The sequence below is a fragment of the Zonotrichia leucophrys genome, chromosome 1A (genome assembly GCF_028769735.1).
Source record: "Zonotrichia leucophrys gambelii isolate GWCS_2022_RI chromosome 1A, RI_Zleu_2.0, whole genome shotgun sequence".
NCBI classification, from domain to species: Eukaryota; Metazoa; Chordata; class Aves; order Passeriformes; family Passerellidae; genus Zonotrichia; species Zonotrichia leucophrys.
The window spans coordinates 71,515,866-71,531,706 of NC_088170.1; the positions used below are offsets into that span (position 1 = coordinate 71,515,866).

Consider the following 15,841-nt stretch of genomic DNA (forward strand, 5'->3'; position numbering starts at 1 on the left):
TTTATATTATTTTTATTATATATATTATTTTATTATTTATTATATATATTATTTTTATTATTTATTATATATAAATATTTTATATAGTATTTTTTGTATTATATATTATAACAGTATAAATAAATATATAATATAATATAATATAATATAATATAATATAATATAATATAATATAATATAATATTACATTACATTACATTACATGATATAAAATATTTACATTATTTATTATTTATGTATAGCACTTATCACAGCAAATCTGCCAGATCCATGGGTTTTTCTAGCTCCTGCTGGCAGATAAAAACCTGGAATTCTTGCTGAGACAGAAATATTTTCCTGGGTGTCCTCAAAGAGGGGAAAATCCAAATTTCCACCTCCAGTGGGATCATCCAGCCACTGCCCCATGAAAATCCAACTATTTTGGTGTTGGGAGCAGCTTCTGGTGAGGAAATGTAGAATTTCAGCTCCTTTTTCAATGCTTGGAAAAACAAAAAAATTCCAATTTTTATGATCAGCATTCTGATGGTTTGGACTGGATCATCCTAAGAATCTTTTCCAAATATTTGAATTATAAATATTTTGTTCCTTTTGCTGAGGAGAGGAACTGGAGGAACTCCCATTTTTAAGTGGAGTTTCTCTGTCCCTTTTGGGGCCTCGTGGCTTTTTTGGGTGGGGACAAGGCAGGCCCAGGATGTCACCGTGTTCCTGGCAAGGTTTCATTTTGGTTTCTTTGAAACCTTGACTCCAGTGGGATCATCCAGTCAGTGCCCCATGAAAATCCAAATATTTTGGTGTTGGGAACGGCTTCTGGTGAGGAAATGTAGAATTTCAGCTCCTTTTTCAGTGCTTGGAAAAACAAAAAATTCAAAGGAATTTCACCAGAATCACTTCTGATGGTTCGGACTGGATCACCCTAAAAATATTTTCCAGTTATTTGAATTATAAATATTTTGTTCCTTTTGCTGAGGAGAGGAACTGGAGGAACTCCCATTTTTAAGTGGAATTTCTCTGTCCCTTTTGGGGCCTCGTGGCTTTTTTGGGTAGGGACAAGGCAGGCCCAGGATGTCACCGTGTTCCTGGCAAGGTTTCATTTTGGTTTCTTTGAAACCTTGACTCATAAAGTTCTGGTGCACTTAAATGTGAATTTCAAGAAGTCATTTTGAGCTTTATTTCCCCTCTTTTATTCAGAAAAAATCTGAATTATCCTGCTGGTTGTTCCATGGAGGAGAAGAGTTGGAATGGAATAATGGAATTCTGGAATGACTCAGGTGGGAGCAGCAGTTCCTGATGACACTGGGGCAAAGCAAATAATTTAATTTATTAATTATTGATATATTTTATATTTAATAATTATAATTTATTTATTTTTAGTGCCAGGAGCCAGGCTGAGAACACAACCTGCAAACACTGCGTGGGATCCTGCTCCTGCCCTGCTGTAATCCCACATGGAAATCCATGGAAAAGCTGAATTGCTCTGCTTTTCTCTTATTTATCACCATGGAAATGCTGATTTTTCTCCTATTTCTGTAATAGTTTGGAGTGGTTTCCCTTCATTTCCTAAAATTTGGGATCATTTCTGTCTCTTCCACAAATTTGGGTTGGTTTCCATTGCAGTTTTAATGGAATTATTGCCATGGATTTTCCAACTCCTTCATTCCAAACCAGAAGTTTCCCACTGGATTTATGGCATTTCATCCTCCTGCAGGGGCAAAATTAGGTTTCTCCAAAATTGCTATTTTCTCCCAAATGGGTATATTCTCCCAAAATGGATATTCCAGTTCTCACTTGCCACGATGGAGCAATTGTAGTTTATATGGAATTATTGCCATGGATTTTCCAGCTCCATCGTTTCAAACCAGTCCCCCCTATACCCTGTTCTCCATCCCAGTACCCCCAGTACCACTGTTCTCCATCCCAGTGTCCCCAAAACCCCTGTCCCACATCCCAGTGTCCCCAGTACCCTGTTCTCCATCCCAGTACCCCCAGTACCTTGTTCCCATCCCAGTCCCCCGTCCCCATCCCAGTCCCCTGTTCTCCATCCCAGTCCCCCCAGTGCCCCCGTTCCCCCATCCCAGTCCCCCCAGTTCCCCTATCCTCCATCCCAGTATCCTGTTCTCCATCCCAGTTCCCTCAGTCCTCCCGTTCCCATCCCAGTACCCCCAGTACCTTGTCCGCATCCCAGTCCCCTGTTCCCATCCCAGTCCCCTGTTCCCATCCCAGTACCCCCAGTACCCTGTTCTCCATCCCAGTCTCTCTAGTCCTCCCGTTCCCCATCCCAGTACCCCATTCCCCATCCCAGTCCCCTGTTCTCCATCCCAGTCTCCCCAGTTCCCCTGTCCTCCATCCCAGTCCCCCCGTTCCCATCCCAGTACCCCCAGTTCCCCTGTTCCCCATCCCAGCTCCCCCGTTCCCATTCCAGTACCCCCGTTCCCATCCCAGTACCCCCAGTACCTTGTCCCCATCCCAGTCCCCCTGTCCCCATCCCAGTCCCCCATTCCCCATCCCAGCTCCCCTGTTCCCATCCCAGTCCCCCCGTTCCCATCCCAGTCCCCCCGTTCCCCATCCCAGCACCCCCAGTTCCCCGTTCCCCCATCCCAGTACCCCCAGTACCTTGTCCCCATCCCAGTCCCCCGTTCCCATCCCAGTTCCCCTGTCCTCCATCCCAGTACCCCCAGTCCTCCTATTCCCCCATCCCAGTCCCCCCGTTCCCCATCCCAGTACCCCCAGTTCCCCTGTCCTCCATCCCAGTATCCTGTTCTCCATCCCAGTTCCCTCAGTCCTCCCGTTCCCCATCCCAGTCCCCCCGTTCCCCATCCCAGTCCCCCGTTCCCATCCCAGTGCCCCCAGTACCCTGTTCCCCATCCCAGTGCCCTGTTCTCCATCCTAGTTCCCTCAGTCCCCGTTCCCATCCCAGTACCCCCAGTACCCCGTTCCCATCCCAGTCCCCCCGTTCCCCATCCCAGTCCCCCCAGTCCCCCGTTCCCCCATCCCAGTACCCCCAGTACCTTGTCCCCATCCCAGTCCCCCGTTCCCATCCCAGTCCCCCCATTCCCCATCCCAGTCCCCCGTTCCCATCCCAGTCCCCCCATTCCCCATCCCAGTCCCCCCGTTCCCATCCCAGTTCCCCAGTACCTTGTCCCCATCCCAGTCCCCCGTTCCCATCCCAGCTCCCCCGTTCCCATCCCAGCTCCCCCGTTCCCATCCCAGTCCCCCGTTCCCATCCCAGTCCCCCCATTCCCCATCCCAGTCTCCCCGTCGCCAGCCCACCCCGCTCCCATGGCGGCCCGTTCCCGCACTACAACTCCCGGCGTGCTCCGCGGCGGGCCCTCCAGCCCGGCAGGCCCCGGCTCGGGACGAGGCCGCAGCGGCGGCTCCGCGGGGCCGGGCCATGGAGAGCCCCGGCGGCAGCGGCTCCCTGAGGGGCGACATCGGTGCGTGGGCAGCGGGCCGGGCCGGGCACAGCGCGGGCAGCGGCGGGAGCGGGGCTGGCAGCGGGGCCGGCCGCGAACAGACGGGAGCTGCGCGGGGCGGCGGCTGCGGGGGTTGCGGGATGGGCTTTGGGGCTCGCAGGGTGGGTTTGGTGGTTACAGTGGGATTTTGGGTGTTACAGAGTGCTCTGCGGGTTTAAGGATGGGGTTTGGGGATTGCTGGACGGTTTTGGGGTGTAGGGTGTGATTTTGGGTGTTAAAGAGGGGTTCGGGGGTTACAGGATGGGCTCTGGGGGTTGCGGGGCGGTTTGGGCAGCGAGTGGCGTCTGGCAAGGAAAGGGATGAGAGGATGCTCGGAACAGCGTCAGGACCCGGCAGCGATCCTTGCTCCTCCCTAATTCCCCGGGAACGATCCGTGTCACACCTCCCTAATTCCATGGGAATGATCCGTGTCACACCTCCCTAATTCCCGGGGAACGATCTTTGTTCCTCCCTAATTCCCAGGGAATGATCCTTGTCACACCTCCCTAATTCCCAGGGAACGATCCTTGTTTTTCCCTAATTCCCGGGGAACGATCCTTGTTCTTCCCTAATTCCCAGGGAACGATCCTTGTTCTTCCCTAATTCCCGGGGAACGATCCTTGTTCTTCCCTAATTCCCGGGAACGATCCTTGTCACACCTCTCTAATTCCCAGGGAACGATCCTTGTTCTTCCCTAATTCCCAGGGAACGATCCTTGTTCTTCCCTAATTCCCAGGGAATGATCCTTGTTCTTCCCTAATTCCCGGGGAATGATCCTTGTCACACCTCCCTAATTCCCGGGGAACGATCCTTGTTCCTCCCTAATTCCCAGGGAATGATCCTTGTTCCTCCCTAATTCCCGGGGAATGATCCTTGTTCCTCCCTAATTCCCGGGGAATGATCCTTGTTCTTCCCTAATTCCATGGGAATGATCCTTGTTCCTCCCTAATTCCCGGGGAACGATCCTTGCTCCTCCCTAATTCCCGGGGAATGATCCTTGTTCTTCCCTAATTCCCGAGGAATGATCCTTGTCACACCTCCCTAATTCCCGGGGAATGATCCTTGTTCTTCCCTAATTCCCAGGGAATGATCCTTGTTCTTCCCTAAATTCCCGAGGAACGATCCGTGTCACACCTCCCTGATTCCCAGGGAATGATCCTTGTTCCACCTCCCTGATTCCCAGGGAATGATCCTTGTTCCTCCCTAATTCCATGGGAATGATCCGTGTCACACCTCCCTAATTCCCAGGGAATGATACTTGTTCCTCCCTAATTCCTGGGGAACGATGGATCCTTGTTCTTCCCTAATTCCCGGGGAACGATCCTTGTTCCTGAATCCCCGTGGAGCCGCGGTGCCCAAATCCCAGCGGCTGCTCCCGGGTCACCCGCGGGGTTCGTGTCCCGATTCCCGGGGCAGGGACAGCTCCCACCATCCCAGGCTGCTCCAATCCTTCCTTGGGCACTGCAGGGATCAGGGGCAGCCCCAGCTGCTCTGGGAATCCCTTCCCAAAATCCCAGCCCAGGCTCCCTCTCCAGGGAATTCCCTCCATTCCCAGCTCTCCCAGCCTGGCATTGGATCCATCCCCACCCCGACTCCTCTCCAGGAAGGGATTTTGGGCTCTGGGGGCTTCACTGGCAATCTCAGCACTCCAGGAAGGGTCTCCCTTCCCTTTGCCATCCCCAACTTCCATAAAAACCCCTGGGGATGGATTCTGAGTGTCCCAAATGCCAGAATGGTTTGGGTGGGAAGGGCCCTTCAAGCCCATCCCATTCCAAGCCCACCATCCCAGGCTGCTCCAGCCTGGCCTTGGGCACTGCAGGGATCAGGGGCAGCCCCAGCTGCTCTGGCAATGCCAGCCCAGGCAGGAATTGCTCATTGCCAAGATGCCACCCATGGCTGCAGGTGGCATTGTCCCCTCACGGTGCCAATGGGCTGGAATTGCCCCGTGCTGGGTGCCAAGCAAAGCTGTTGGAGGTGGGAACTTTTGTTTTCTGAGCTCCATGGACTTTTTGGGAAGGGTTTTTTTTTGAGTTGGGCTGAATTTTTTTGGGCTGAATTTTTCCTTGATCCCAGTTCTCCTTGCAGCCAGCCTGTGTTCCTGCAGGAATCCAGAGTTTGGGAAGGGATTTTTGAGGTGGGTGAGTTTTTTTTGGGCTGAATTTTTTTTTTGATCCCAGCTCTTTTTCCATGTTCCTTTAGGAATCCAGAGTTTGGGAAGGGATTTTTGAGTTTGGCTGAGATTTTCCTTGATCCCAGCTCTTTCTTCTTCCATCCAGCCCATGTTCCTGCAGGAATCCAGAGGGATTTTTGGGTTAGGCTGAGTTTTTCCTTGATCTCATCTCTCCTTGTTCCTGCAGGAATCCAGAATTTGGGAAGGGATTTTTGAGGTGGGTGAGTTTTTTTTGGGCTGAATTGTTTTTTTGATCCCAGCTCTTTTTCCATGTTCCTGCAGGAATCCAGAATTTGGGAAGGGATTTTTATGTTGGGCTGAGTTTTTCCTCCATCCCAGCTCTTTTTCCATGCTCTTCCAGGAATCCAGATCTCCATGGATATTTTCTCCCAAATTGGTATTTTTTTCCCAAATGGATATTTTCTCCCAAATTGGTATTTTTTTCCCAAATGCATATTTTCTCCCAAATTGGTATTTTCAGGAGAAAAACACACATGAAAAATCCATATATGAAAAATCCTCCATTTCTCACTTGGTAAAATGGAGCAATTGTAGTTTTAATGGAATTATTGCCATGGATTTTCCAGCTCCATCATTTCCAACCAAAATGGATTTAGGGAATTTCATCCTCTGCAGGGGCAAAATTGAGATTTTCTCCCAAACTGGTATTTTTTCCCAAATAAATATTTTCTCCCAAATTGGTATTTTTCCCTAAACTGACATTTTCTCCCAGATTGGTATTTTCTCCAAAATTGCTACTTTCTCCCAAAAGGATATTTTCTCCCAAATTGGCATAGTATCCCAAATTGATGCATTTTCCAAATGGATATTTTCTCTCAAATTGGTAATTTTCTCCCAAACTTTTATATTCTCCCAAATTGATGCATTCTCCCAAATGAATATTTTCTCCCAAACTGGTAATTTTCTCCCAAATTGGTATATTCTCCCAAATTGGTATTTTTTCCCAAATCAATATTTTCTCCCAACTTGGTATTTTTTCCCAAATTGGTATTTTCTCCCAAATTGGTAATTTTCTCCCAAATTGCTATTTTCTCCCAAATGGGTATTTTTTTCCCATATGGATATTTTCTCCCAAATTGGTAATTTTCTCCCAAACTGGTATATTCTCCAAAATTGCTATTTTTTCCTAAATTGGTATTTTCTCCCAAATTGATGCATTCTCCCAAATGGATATTTTCTCCCAAATTGGTATTTTCTCCCAAACTGGCATATTATCCCAAACTGATGCATTCTCCCAAATGTATATTTTCTCCCAAATTGCTATTTTCTCCCAAATTGCCATTTTCCCCATAGTGAATATTTCCTCCCAGACTCTTAATTCCCAGAAGACCAGCATGGATTTTTCCATCCCTGCAGCGACCAAGGCCGGGGCGGATTTTTACGTTGCCAAGTGAAGTCACTGCGGGACAGAAATTACCAAAAAACAGCATTTTAAATTTATTTTTCCCTAAAAAAAAAAAGGAATTTGTTACAATCTCCCCTCATGTCCAGGTTTCTGGGCGGACCGGACGCCGGTGCACGAGGCCGCGCGGCGCGGGGAGGCGGCGCGGCTGCGGCAGCTGATCGAGAGCGGCGCATGCGTCAACGCCGTCACCTACGACTCCATCACGCCCCTGCACGAGGCCAGCCTGCGCGGGCAGGCGCAGTGCGTGCGGCTGCTGCTGGAGGCGGGCGCGCAGGTGGGAGCCTGGATCCCGGCCCTGGGGCTGCAGGGTGCGGGGAGCTGGGGATGGGCTGGAGGGGCTGAGGGAGCTGGGAAGGGAATGGAGGGGCTGAGGGAGCTGGGAAGGGAATGGAGAACCAGGAGGGGCTGAGGGAGCTGGGAAGGGAATGGAATGGAGGGGCTGAGGGAGCTGGGAATGGGCTGGAGGGGCTGAGGGAGCTGGGAATGGGCTGGAAGGGCTGAGGGAGCTGGGAAGGGAATGGAGAACCAGGAAAAGCTGAGGGAGCTGGGAAGGGTCTGGAGAGGCTGAGGGAGCTGGGAAGGGAATGGAGAGGCTGAGGGAGATGGGAAGGGAATGGAGAACCAGGAGGGGCTGAGGGAGCTGGGAAGGGGCTGGGGGGGCTGAGGGAGCTCGGAATGGCCTGGAGAGGCTGAGGGAGCTGGGAAGGGTCTGGAGAACCAGGAGGGGCTGAGGGAGCTGGGCAGGGTCTGGAGAACCAGGAGGGGCTGAGGGAGCTGGGAAGGGAATGGAGAACCAGGAGGGGCTGAGGGAGCTGGGAAGGGAATGGAGAACCAGGAGGGGCTGAGGGAGCTGGGAAGGGAATGGAGAACCAGGAGGGGCTGAGGGAGCTGGGAAGGGCCTGGAGAACCAGGAAAGGCTGAGGGAGCTGGGAAGGGTCTGGAGAGGCTGAGGGAGCTGGGAAGGGAATGGAGAACCAGGAGGGGCTGAGGGAGCTGGGAAGAAGCTGAGCCTGGAGAAATGTCCCTGGGGGTGCTGGTGACAGCGGCTGGACATGCCCAGGTGTGCCCAGGTGGGCAGGAGGCCGCTGGCACCTGGATTTCAGCAGGAATGGAGCGGCCAGCAGGGTTAGGGAAGGGACTGTCCCCTGAGCTGGCACTGCTGAGGGACCCCCTGGAACCTTGGGGTCAGCTCTGGGATCCTCAGGGCAGGAAGGGCCTGGAGGGGCTGGAGAGGGTCCAGGAATGGAGCTGGGAAGGGTCTGGAGAGGCTGAGGGAGCTGGGAAGGGCCTGGAGAACCAGGAGGGGCTGAGGGAGCTGGGAAGGGCCTGGAGAACCAGGAGGGGCTGAGGGAGCTGGGAAGGGAATGGAGAACCAGGAGAGGCTGAGGGAGCTGGGAAGGGTCTGGAGGGGCTGAGGGAGCTGGGAAGGGCCTGGAGAACCAGGAGGGGCTGAGGGAGCTGGGAAGGGCCTGGAGAACCAGGAGGGGCTGAGGGAGCTGGGAAGGGTCTGGAGAGGCTGAGGGAGCTGGGAAGGGAATGGAGAACCAGGAGGGGCTGAGGGAGCTGGGAAGGGCCTGGAGAACCAGGAGGGGCTGAGGGAGCTGGGCAGGGGCTGAGCCTGGAGCAAAGGAGGCTCAGGGGCCCTGGTGGCTCTGCACAAGTCCCTGCCAGGAGGGCACAGCCCTGCTTTTAACCTGCCTTTCCCTACTTTTAACTTGCTTTTCCCTACTTTTAACCTGTTTTTAATCTCCTTTTCCCTACTTTTAACCTCTTTTTAACCTGCTTTCCCCTGCTTTTCCCTACTTTTAACCTGCTTTTCCCCTACTTTTCCCTGTTTTTAACCTGCTTTTCCCTATTTTTAACCCGCTTTCCCCTGTTTTTCCCGTTTTCCCTGTTTTGCCCCCGTTTTTCCCCCGTTGTCCCCCGTTTTCCCCTGTTTTTCCCGTTTTTCCCCTGTTTTTAACTTGTTTTCCCCTGTGTTTTTCCTATTTTTAACCTGTTTTGCCACGTTTTTCCCTGTTTCTAACCCATTTTCCCCTGTTTCTAGCCCATTTTCCCCCGTTTTCCCGTTTTTAACCTGTTTTCCCCCGTTTTCCCGTTTTTAACCTGTTTTTCCCTGTTTTTTTCCTATTTTTAACCTTTTTTCCCCTATTTTTAACCTGTTTTTCCCCTTTTTTTCCCTGGTTTTAACCCACTTTTCCCTGTTTTTAACCTGCTTTTCCCTGTTTTTAACCTGTTTTTAACCTGTTTTTCCCCCGGTTTTCCCCTGTTTTTAACCCATTTCCCCCTGGTTTTCCCCTGTTTCCCCCTGTTTTTAACCTGTTTTCCCCTGGTTCTTTCCCATTTTTAACCTGTTTTCCCCTGGTTTTCCCTGTTTCTAACCCATTTTCCCCTGTTTTCCCCCGTTTTTCCCCCGTTTTTCCCCGTTTCCCCCCATTTTTCCCACATTTTTCCCCTATTTTCCCCTGTTTTCCCCCATTTTCCCCCTGTTTTTCCCCCATTTTTCCCCCGTTTTTAACCTGTTTTTCCCCTGTTTTTCCCCCGTTTTCCCTGTTTTTAACCTGTTTTCCCCTGGTTTTCCCCTATTTTTAACCTGTTTTCCCCTATTTTTAACTTGGTTTTCCCCCGGTTTTCCCATATTTTTAACCCATTTCCCCCTATTTTTAACCTGTTTTCCTCTATTTTTCCCCCATTTTCCCCTGTTTTTCCCCCGGTTTTCCCCCGGTTTTCCCCTGTTTTTAACCTGCTTTTCCCTATTTTTAACCCATTTCCCCCCTTTTCCCCCCATTTTTCCCCTGTTTTTCCCCTGTTTCTAACCTGTTTTCCCCCATTTTCCCCCTATTTTTCCCCCGTTTTTCCCTGGTTTTTCCCTGTTTCCCCCCATTTTCCCCTGTTTTTCCCCCCGATTCCCCCCTGTTTTTAACCCTGTTTTCCCCCGTTTTCCCCCGTTTTCCCCCCATTTTTCCCCTTTTTTTCCCCCATTTTTCCCCATTTCTCCCCATTTCTCCCCGTTTTTCCCCCATTTCTCCCCATTTTCCCCGTTTCCCGGTCAGGTGGACGCGCGGAACATCGACGGCAGCACGCCGCTGTGCGACGCCTGCGCCTCGGGCAGCCTGGAGTGCGTGCGGGTGCTGCTGGCGCACGGCGCCAAGGTCAACCCGCCGCTCTACACGGCCTCGCCGCTGCACGAGGCCTGCATGAACGGTACCGGCAAGCCCGGGAATCCCGGGAATCCTGGGAATCCTGGGAATCCCGGGAATCCTGGGAATTCTGGGCGTGGAATTCCGGGGGGATCCCAGGGCAGGGCCGGGGGCATTGCGGGGAAGATTCCGGGGCAGCTTGGGGTCATTCCAGGGTTATTCCAGGGCCATTCCAGGGCAGTTCCTGGGCAATTCCAGGGTTATTCCAGGGTCATTCCAGGGTTATTCCAGAGCCATTCCAGGGTTATTCCAGGGCAGTTCCTGGGCAATTCCAGGGTTATTCCAGGGCAGTTCCAAGGCAACTCCAGGGTCATTCCAGGGTCATTCCAGGGTCATTCCAGGGTCATTCCAGGGCAGTTCCAGGGCAATTCCAGGGCAATTCCAGAATAATTCCAGGGCTATTCCAGGGTAATTCCAGGGTTATTCCAGGGCAGTTCCTGGGCAATTCCACGGCAGTTCCAAGGCAATTCCAGGGTTATTCCAGGGCAATTCCAGGGTCATTCCAGGGTTATTCCACTGCAGTTCCAAGGCAACTCCAGGGTCATTCCAGGGTTATTCCAGAGCCATTCCAGGGTTATTCCAGGGCAGTTCCAGGGCAATTCCAGGGCAATTCCAGGGTCATTCCAGGGTTATTCCAGGGCCATTCCAGGGTTATTCCAGGGCAATTCCAGGGTTATTCCAGGGCAATTCCAGGGTCATTCCAGGGCAATTCCAGGGTTATTCCAGGGCAGTTCCAAGGCAACTCCAGGGTCATTCCAGGGCAATTCCAAGGTCATGCCAGGGCAGGGCAATTCCAGGGTTATTCCAGGGCAGTTCCTGGGCAATTCCAGGGCAATTCCAGGGTTATTCCAGGGCAATTCCAGGGTTATTCCAGGGTTATTCCAGGGCAATTCCAGGGTTATTCCAGGGTCATTCCAGGGTCATTCCAGGGTTATTCCAGGGTTATTCCAGGGTCATTCCAGGGCAATTCCAGGGTCATTCCAGGGTTATTCCAGGGTCATTCCAGGGTCATTCCAGGGCAATTCCAGGGTTATTCCAGGGCAATTCCAGGGTTATTCCAGGGTTATTCCAGGGCAATTCCAGGGTCATTCCAGGGTCATTCCAGGGTCATTCCAGGGCAATTCCAGGGCAATTCCAGGGTTATTCCAGGGTTATTCCAGGGCAATTCCAGGGTTATTCCAGGGCAGTTCTTGGGCAGTTCCAGGGTTATTCCAGGGTCATATCAGGGTTATTCCAGGGCAATTCCAAGGTCATGCCAGGGCAGGAGAATTCCAGGGTTATTCCAGGGCAGTTCCTGGGCCATTGCAGGGCTATTCCAGGGCAATTCCAGGATTATTCCAAGGCAATTCCAGGGCAATTCCAGGGCAATTCCAAGGTCATGCCAGGGCAGGAGAATTCCAGGGTCATTTCAGGGCAATTCCGGGGTAATTTCTGGGTCATTCCAGGGTTATTCCAGGCAGTTCCAGAGCAATTCCAGGGTTATTCCAGGGCAATTCCAGGGTCATTCCAGGGTTATTCCAGAGCAATTCCAGGTTCATTTTAGGGTTATTCCAGGGCAATTCCAAGGTCATGCCAGGGCAGGAGAAGTCCAGGGTTATTCCAGGGTCTTTTCAGGGCAATTCCTTGGTCATTCCAGGTGAATTCCAGGGCAGTTCCTGGCCATTGCAGGGTCATTTCAGGGTCATTCAAGGGCAATTCCAGGGTCATTAAATTCCAGGAGAATTCCAGGGCCGTTCCTGGGCCATTGCAGGGTCATTCCAGGGCAGTTCCAGGAGAATTCCCGGATCATTCCATGGTCATTCCAGAGTAATTCCAGGTGAATTCCAGGAGAATTCTGGGGCAATTCCATGGCCATTCCAGGGCAGTTCCAGGGCAATTCCTGGGTCATTCCAGGAGAATTCCAGGGCATTTCCAGGGTCATTCCTGGGTCATTCCAGCGTCATTAATTCCAGGGTCATTCCAAGACAGTTCCAGAGTTATTCCAGGGCAGCTCCAGGGTCATTTGAGGCCATTCCCAGTTCCCATTGCCCATTCCCGTTTCCACTGGATTTCCTGTGTTCCCGTTGGCTGTTCCCAGTTCCCGTTGGTCATTCCCGTTTCCATTGGCCATTCCCAGTTCCCGTTGGCCATTCCCAGTTTCCATTGGCCATTCCCAGTTTTCAACCTGAATTCCCAGTTTCCACTGGCCATTCCCAGTTCCCGTTGCCCATTCCCAGTTCCCATTGGCCATTCCCAGTTCCCATTGCCCATTCCCATTTCCATTGCCCATTCCCAGTTCCCGTAGGCCATTCCCAGTTCCCGTTCCCATTGGATTTCCCGTGTTTCCAGTGCCCATTCCCGTTTCCATTGGATTTCCCGTGTTTCCAGTGCCCATTCCCAGTTCCCGTTCCCAGTTCCCAGTTCCCGTTGCCCATTCCCAGTTCCCATTGGCCATTCCCAGTTCCCGTTGGCCATTCCCAGTTCCCGTGGGCCGTTCCCGTTCCCATTGGATTTCCTGTGTTTCCGGTGGCCATTCCCAGTTTCCATTGGCCATTCCCAGTTCCCATTGGCCATTCCCAGTTCCCATTGCCCATTGCCCGTTCCCGTTCCCATTGGATTTCCCGTGTTTCCGGTGCCCATTCCCAGTTCCCGTTGGCCATTCCCAGTTCCCGGTGGCCGTTCCTGTTCCCATTGGATTTCCCGTGTTCCCATTGCCCATTCCCAGTTCCCATTGGATTTCCCGTGTTTCCATTGCCCATTCCCAGTTCCCATTGCCCATTCCCATTTCCATTGGCCGTTCCCAGTTTCCACTGGCCATTCCCAGTTCTCATTGCCCATTCCCAGTTCCATTGCCCATTCCCAGTTCCCATTCCCATTGTATTTCCCATGTTTCCGGTGCCCATTCCCAGTTCCATTGCCCATTCCCATTCCCATTGGCCATTCCCGTGTTTCCGGTGCCCATTCCCAGTTCCCGTTGGCCATTCCCAGTTCCCATTGGCCATTCCCAGTTCCCATTGGCCATTCCCAGTTCCCGTTGGCCATTCCCAGTTCCCATTGCCCATTCCCAGTTCCCGTAGGCCATTCCCAGTTCCCGTTCCCGTTGGATTTCCCGTGTTCCCGTGCCCATTCCCGCTCCCGTTGGGTTTCCCGCAGGCAGCCCCGAGTGCGTGCAGCTGCTGATCGAGGTGGGCGCCAACCTGGAGGCGCACGACTGCCACTTCGGGACCCCCCTGCACGTGGCCTGCGCCCGCGAGCACCTGCGCTGTGCCAAGCTGCTGCTGCAGGCAGGTGGGCCTGACCCATGGCGGGACTGGGGTGGGCTGGGGGCGGATCCTGTGCATGGCTGGGAGCATTGGGGAGCCATTGGGGATCCATTGGGGAGCCATTGGGGATCCATTGGGGATCCCACTCCTGATCCCATTGGGGATCCATTGGTGATCCATTGGCGATCCATTGGTGATCCATTGGTGATCCATTGGTGAGCCCATTGGTGATCCATTGGTGATCCATTGGTGATCCCATGGCTGATCCCATTGGGATCCATTGGTGATCCCATTGGTGATCCCATTGGTGAGCCCATTGGTGATCCCATTGGTGATCCCATTGGTGAGCCATTGGTGAGCCCATTGGGGATCCATTGAGGATCCATTGGTGATCCCACTGGTGATCCATTGGTGATCCATTGGTGAGCCATTGGTGATCCATTGGTGAGCCATTGGGGATCCATTGGGGATCCATTGGGGATCCATTGGGGATCCATTGGGGATCCATTGGGGATCCATTGGGGATCCATTGGGGATCCCACTCCTGATCCCATTGGGGATCCATTGGGGATCCATTGGTGAGCCATTGGTGATCCATTGGGGATCCATTGGTGATCCATTGGGGATCCATTGGTGAGCCCATTGGTGATCCCATTGGTGATCCCATTCCTGATCCCATTCCTGATCCCATTCCTGATCCCATTGCTGATCCCATTGCTGATCCCATGGCTGATCCCATTGGTGATCCATTGGTGATCCCATTGCTGATCCCATTCCTGATCCCATTCTTTCCTGCACAGACCCCTCTGATCCCATTCCTGATTCCCTTTCTGATCCCTTTTCCCTGGCTAAATCCACTTTTCCCTGGATCAATTACTTTTCCCTGGCCAGATCTGCTTTTCTCTGCCTGATTCCCTTTTCACCTGGATTCCCTTTTTCCTGACTAAATCCTCTTTTCCCTGGATAAATTTCCTTTTCCCCCTGACTTTCCCTGCTGGATTTACCCCATTTCCCACCTGGATTTCCCTTTCCCTGCTGGATTTACCCCATTTCCCTGCTGGATTTACCCCATTTCCCTGCTGGATTTACCCCATTTCCCTGCTGGATTTGCCCCATTTTCCTGCTGGATTTATCCCATTTTCCTGCTGGATTTATCCCATTTTCCTGCTGGATTTACCCCATTTTCCTGCTGGATTTATCCCATTTCCCCACCTGTCTTTCCCTTTCCCTGCTGGATTTATTTTTCCCTTTTCCCTGTCTGGATCCCCTTTTCCCTGCCCATATCCCCTTTTCTCTAAATTCCCTTTTCCCTGGCTAAATTCCCTTTTCCCACCTGGCTTTCCTTGTCCTGGTTGGCTAAATTGCCTTTTCCCTGGATAAATTCCCTTTTCCCCCTGTCTTTCCCTTTCCCTGATTAATTTATCCCATTTCCCTGCTGGATTTACCCCATTTCCCTGCTGGATTTACCCCATTTCCCTGATTAATTTATCCCATTTCCCTGCTGGATTTATTCCCATTTCCCCCTGGATTTACCCCATTTCCCCCTGGATTTATTCACTTTCCCTGCTGGATTTATCCCATTTCCCACCTGTCTTTCCCTTTCCCTGCTGGATTTATTCCCTTTCCCTGCTGGATTTATTCCCTTTTCCCTGGCCAAATTCCCTTTTCCCTGGCTAAAAATTCTCTTTTCCTGCCTGGATCCCCTTTTCCCTGGCTAAATTCCCTTTTCCCCCTTTCTTTCTCTGCTGGATTTATTCCCTTTCCCTCCTGCATTTATTCCCTTTTCCCTTTCTGGATCCCCTTTTCCCTGCCCATATCCCCTTTTCCCTGGCTAAATTCCCTTTTCCCACCTGGATTTCCCTTTCCCTGCTGGATTTACCCCATTTCCCTGCTGGATTTATTCCCTTTCCCTGATGGATTTACCCCATTTCCCCCTGGATTTACCCCCTTTCCCTGCTGGATTTACCCCATTTACCTGCTTTATTTATTCCCTTTCCCTGTTGGATTTACCCCATTTCCCCTGCATTTCCCCCTGGATTTACCCCATTTCCCCTGGATTTACCCCATTTCCCCGGACATCCCGCAGGCGCCAACGTGAACGCGGCCAAGCTGCACGAGACGGCGCTGCACCACGCGGCCAAGGCCCGCAACGCCGCCCTGGTGGAGCTGCTGGTGGAGTTTGGGGGCAACATCTACGCCCGGGACAACCGCGGCAAGAAACCCTCGGACTACACCCGGAGCAGCGGCCCCGCGGCGCGCTGCTGCGAGTTCTACGAGAGTGAGCGGGGATGATCCTGGTGCTGGCAACTCGGGCATCAGATCCCTTTTTTATTGGGAATTGGGTCATCAAATCC

At 52.0% G+C, this 15,841-nt stretch overlaps 1 protein-coding gene across 1 annotated transcript; it reads left to right on the plus strand.

Annotated features, from left to right (window-relative positions):
• The first annotated feature begins 3,373 nt into the window (after positions 1 to 3,373).
• LOC135458251 (ankyrin repeat and SOCS box protein 13-like) lies at positions 3,374 to 15,841 on the plus strand. Its single transcript, XM_064733299.1, has 5 exons — positions 3,374 to 3,431; positions 7,132 to 7,319; positions 10,099 to 10,249; positions 13,378 to 13,512; positions 15,574 to 15,841. The coding sequence occupies exons 1-5, from the start codon at positions 3,389 to 3,391 to the stop codon at positions 15,777 to 15,779; spliced, it is 723 nt and encodes a 240-aa protein (XP_064589369.1). The 5' UTR covers positions 3,374 to 3,388; the 3' UTR covers positions 15,780 to 15,841.

Bases quoted from the DNA above. Each gene is read 5' to 3' on its own strand.
- LOC135458251 (XM_064733299.1), top strand. From the start codon at position 3,389: ATGGAGAGCCCCGGCGGCAGCGGCTCCCTGAGGGGCGACATCG. The intron at 3,432-7,131 runs GTGCGTGGGCAG...CCTCATGTCCAG, and splicing joins CTCCCTGAGGGGCGACATCG to GTTTCTGGGCGGACCGGACG. The intron at 10,250-13,377 runs GTACCGGCAAGC...GGTTTCCCGCAG, and splicing joins GCACGAGGCCTGCATGAACG to GCAGCCCCGAGTGCGTGCAG.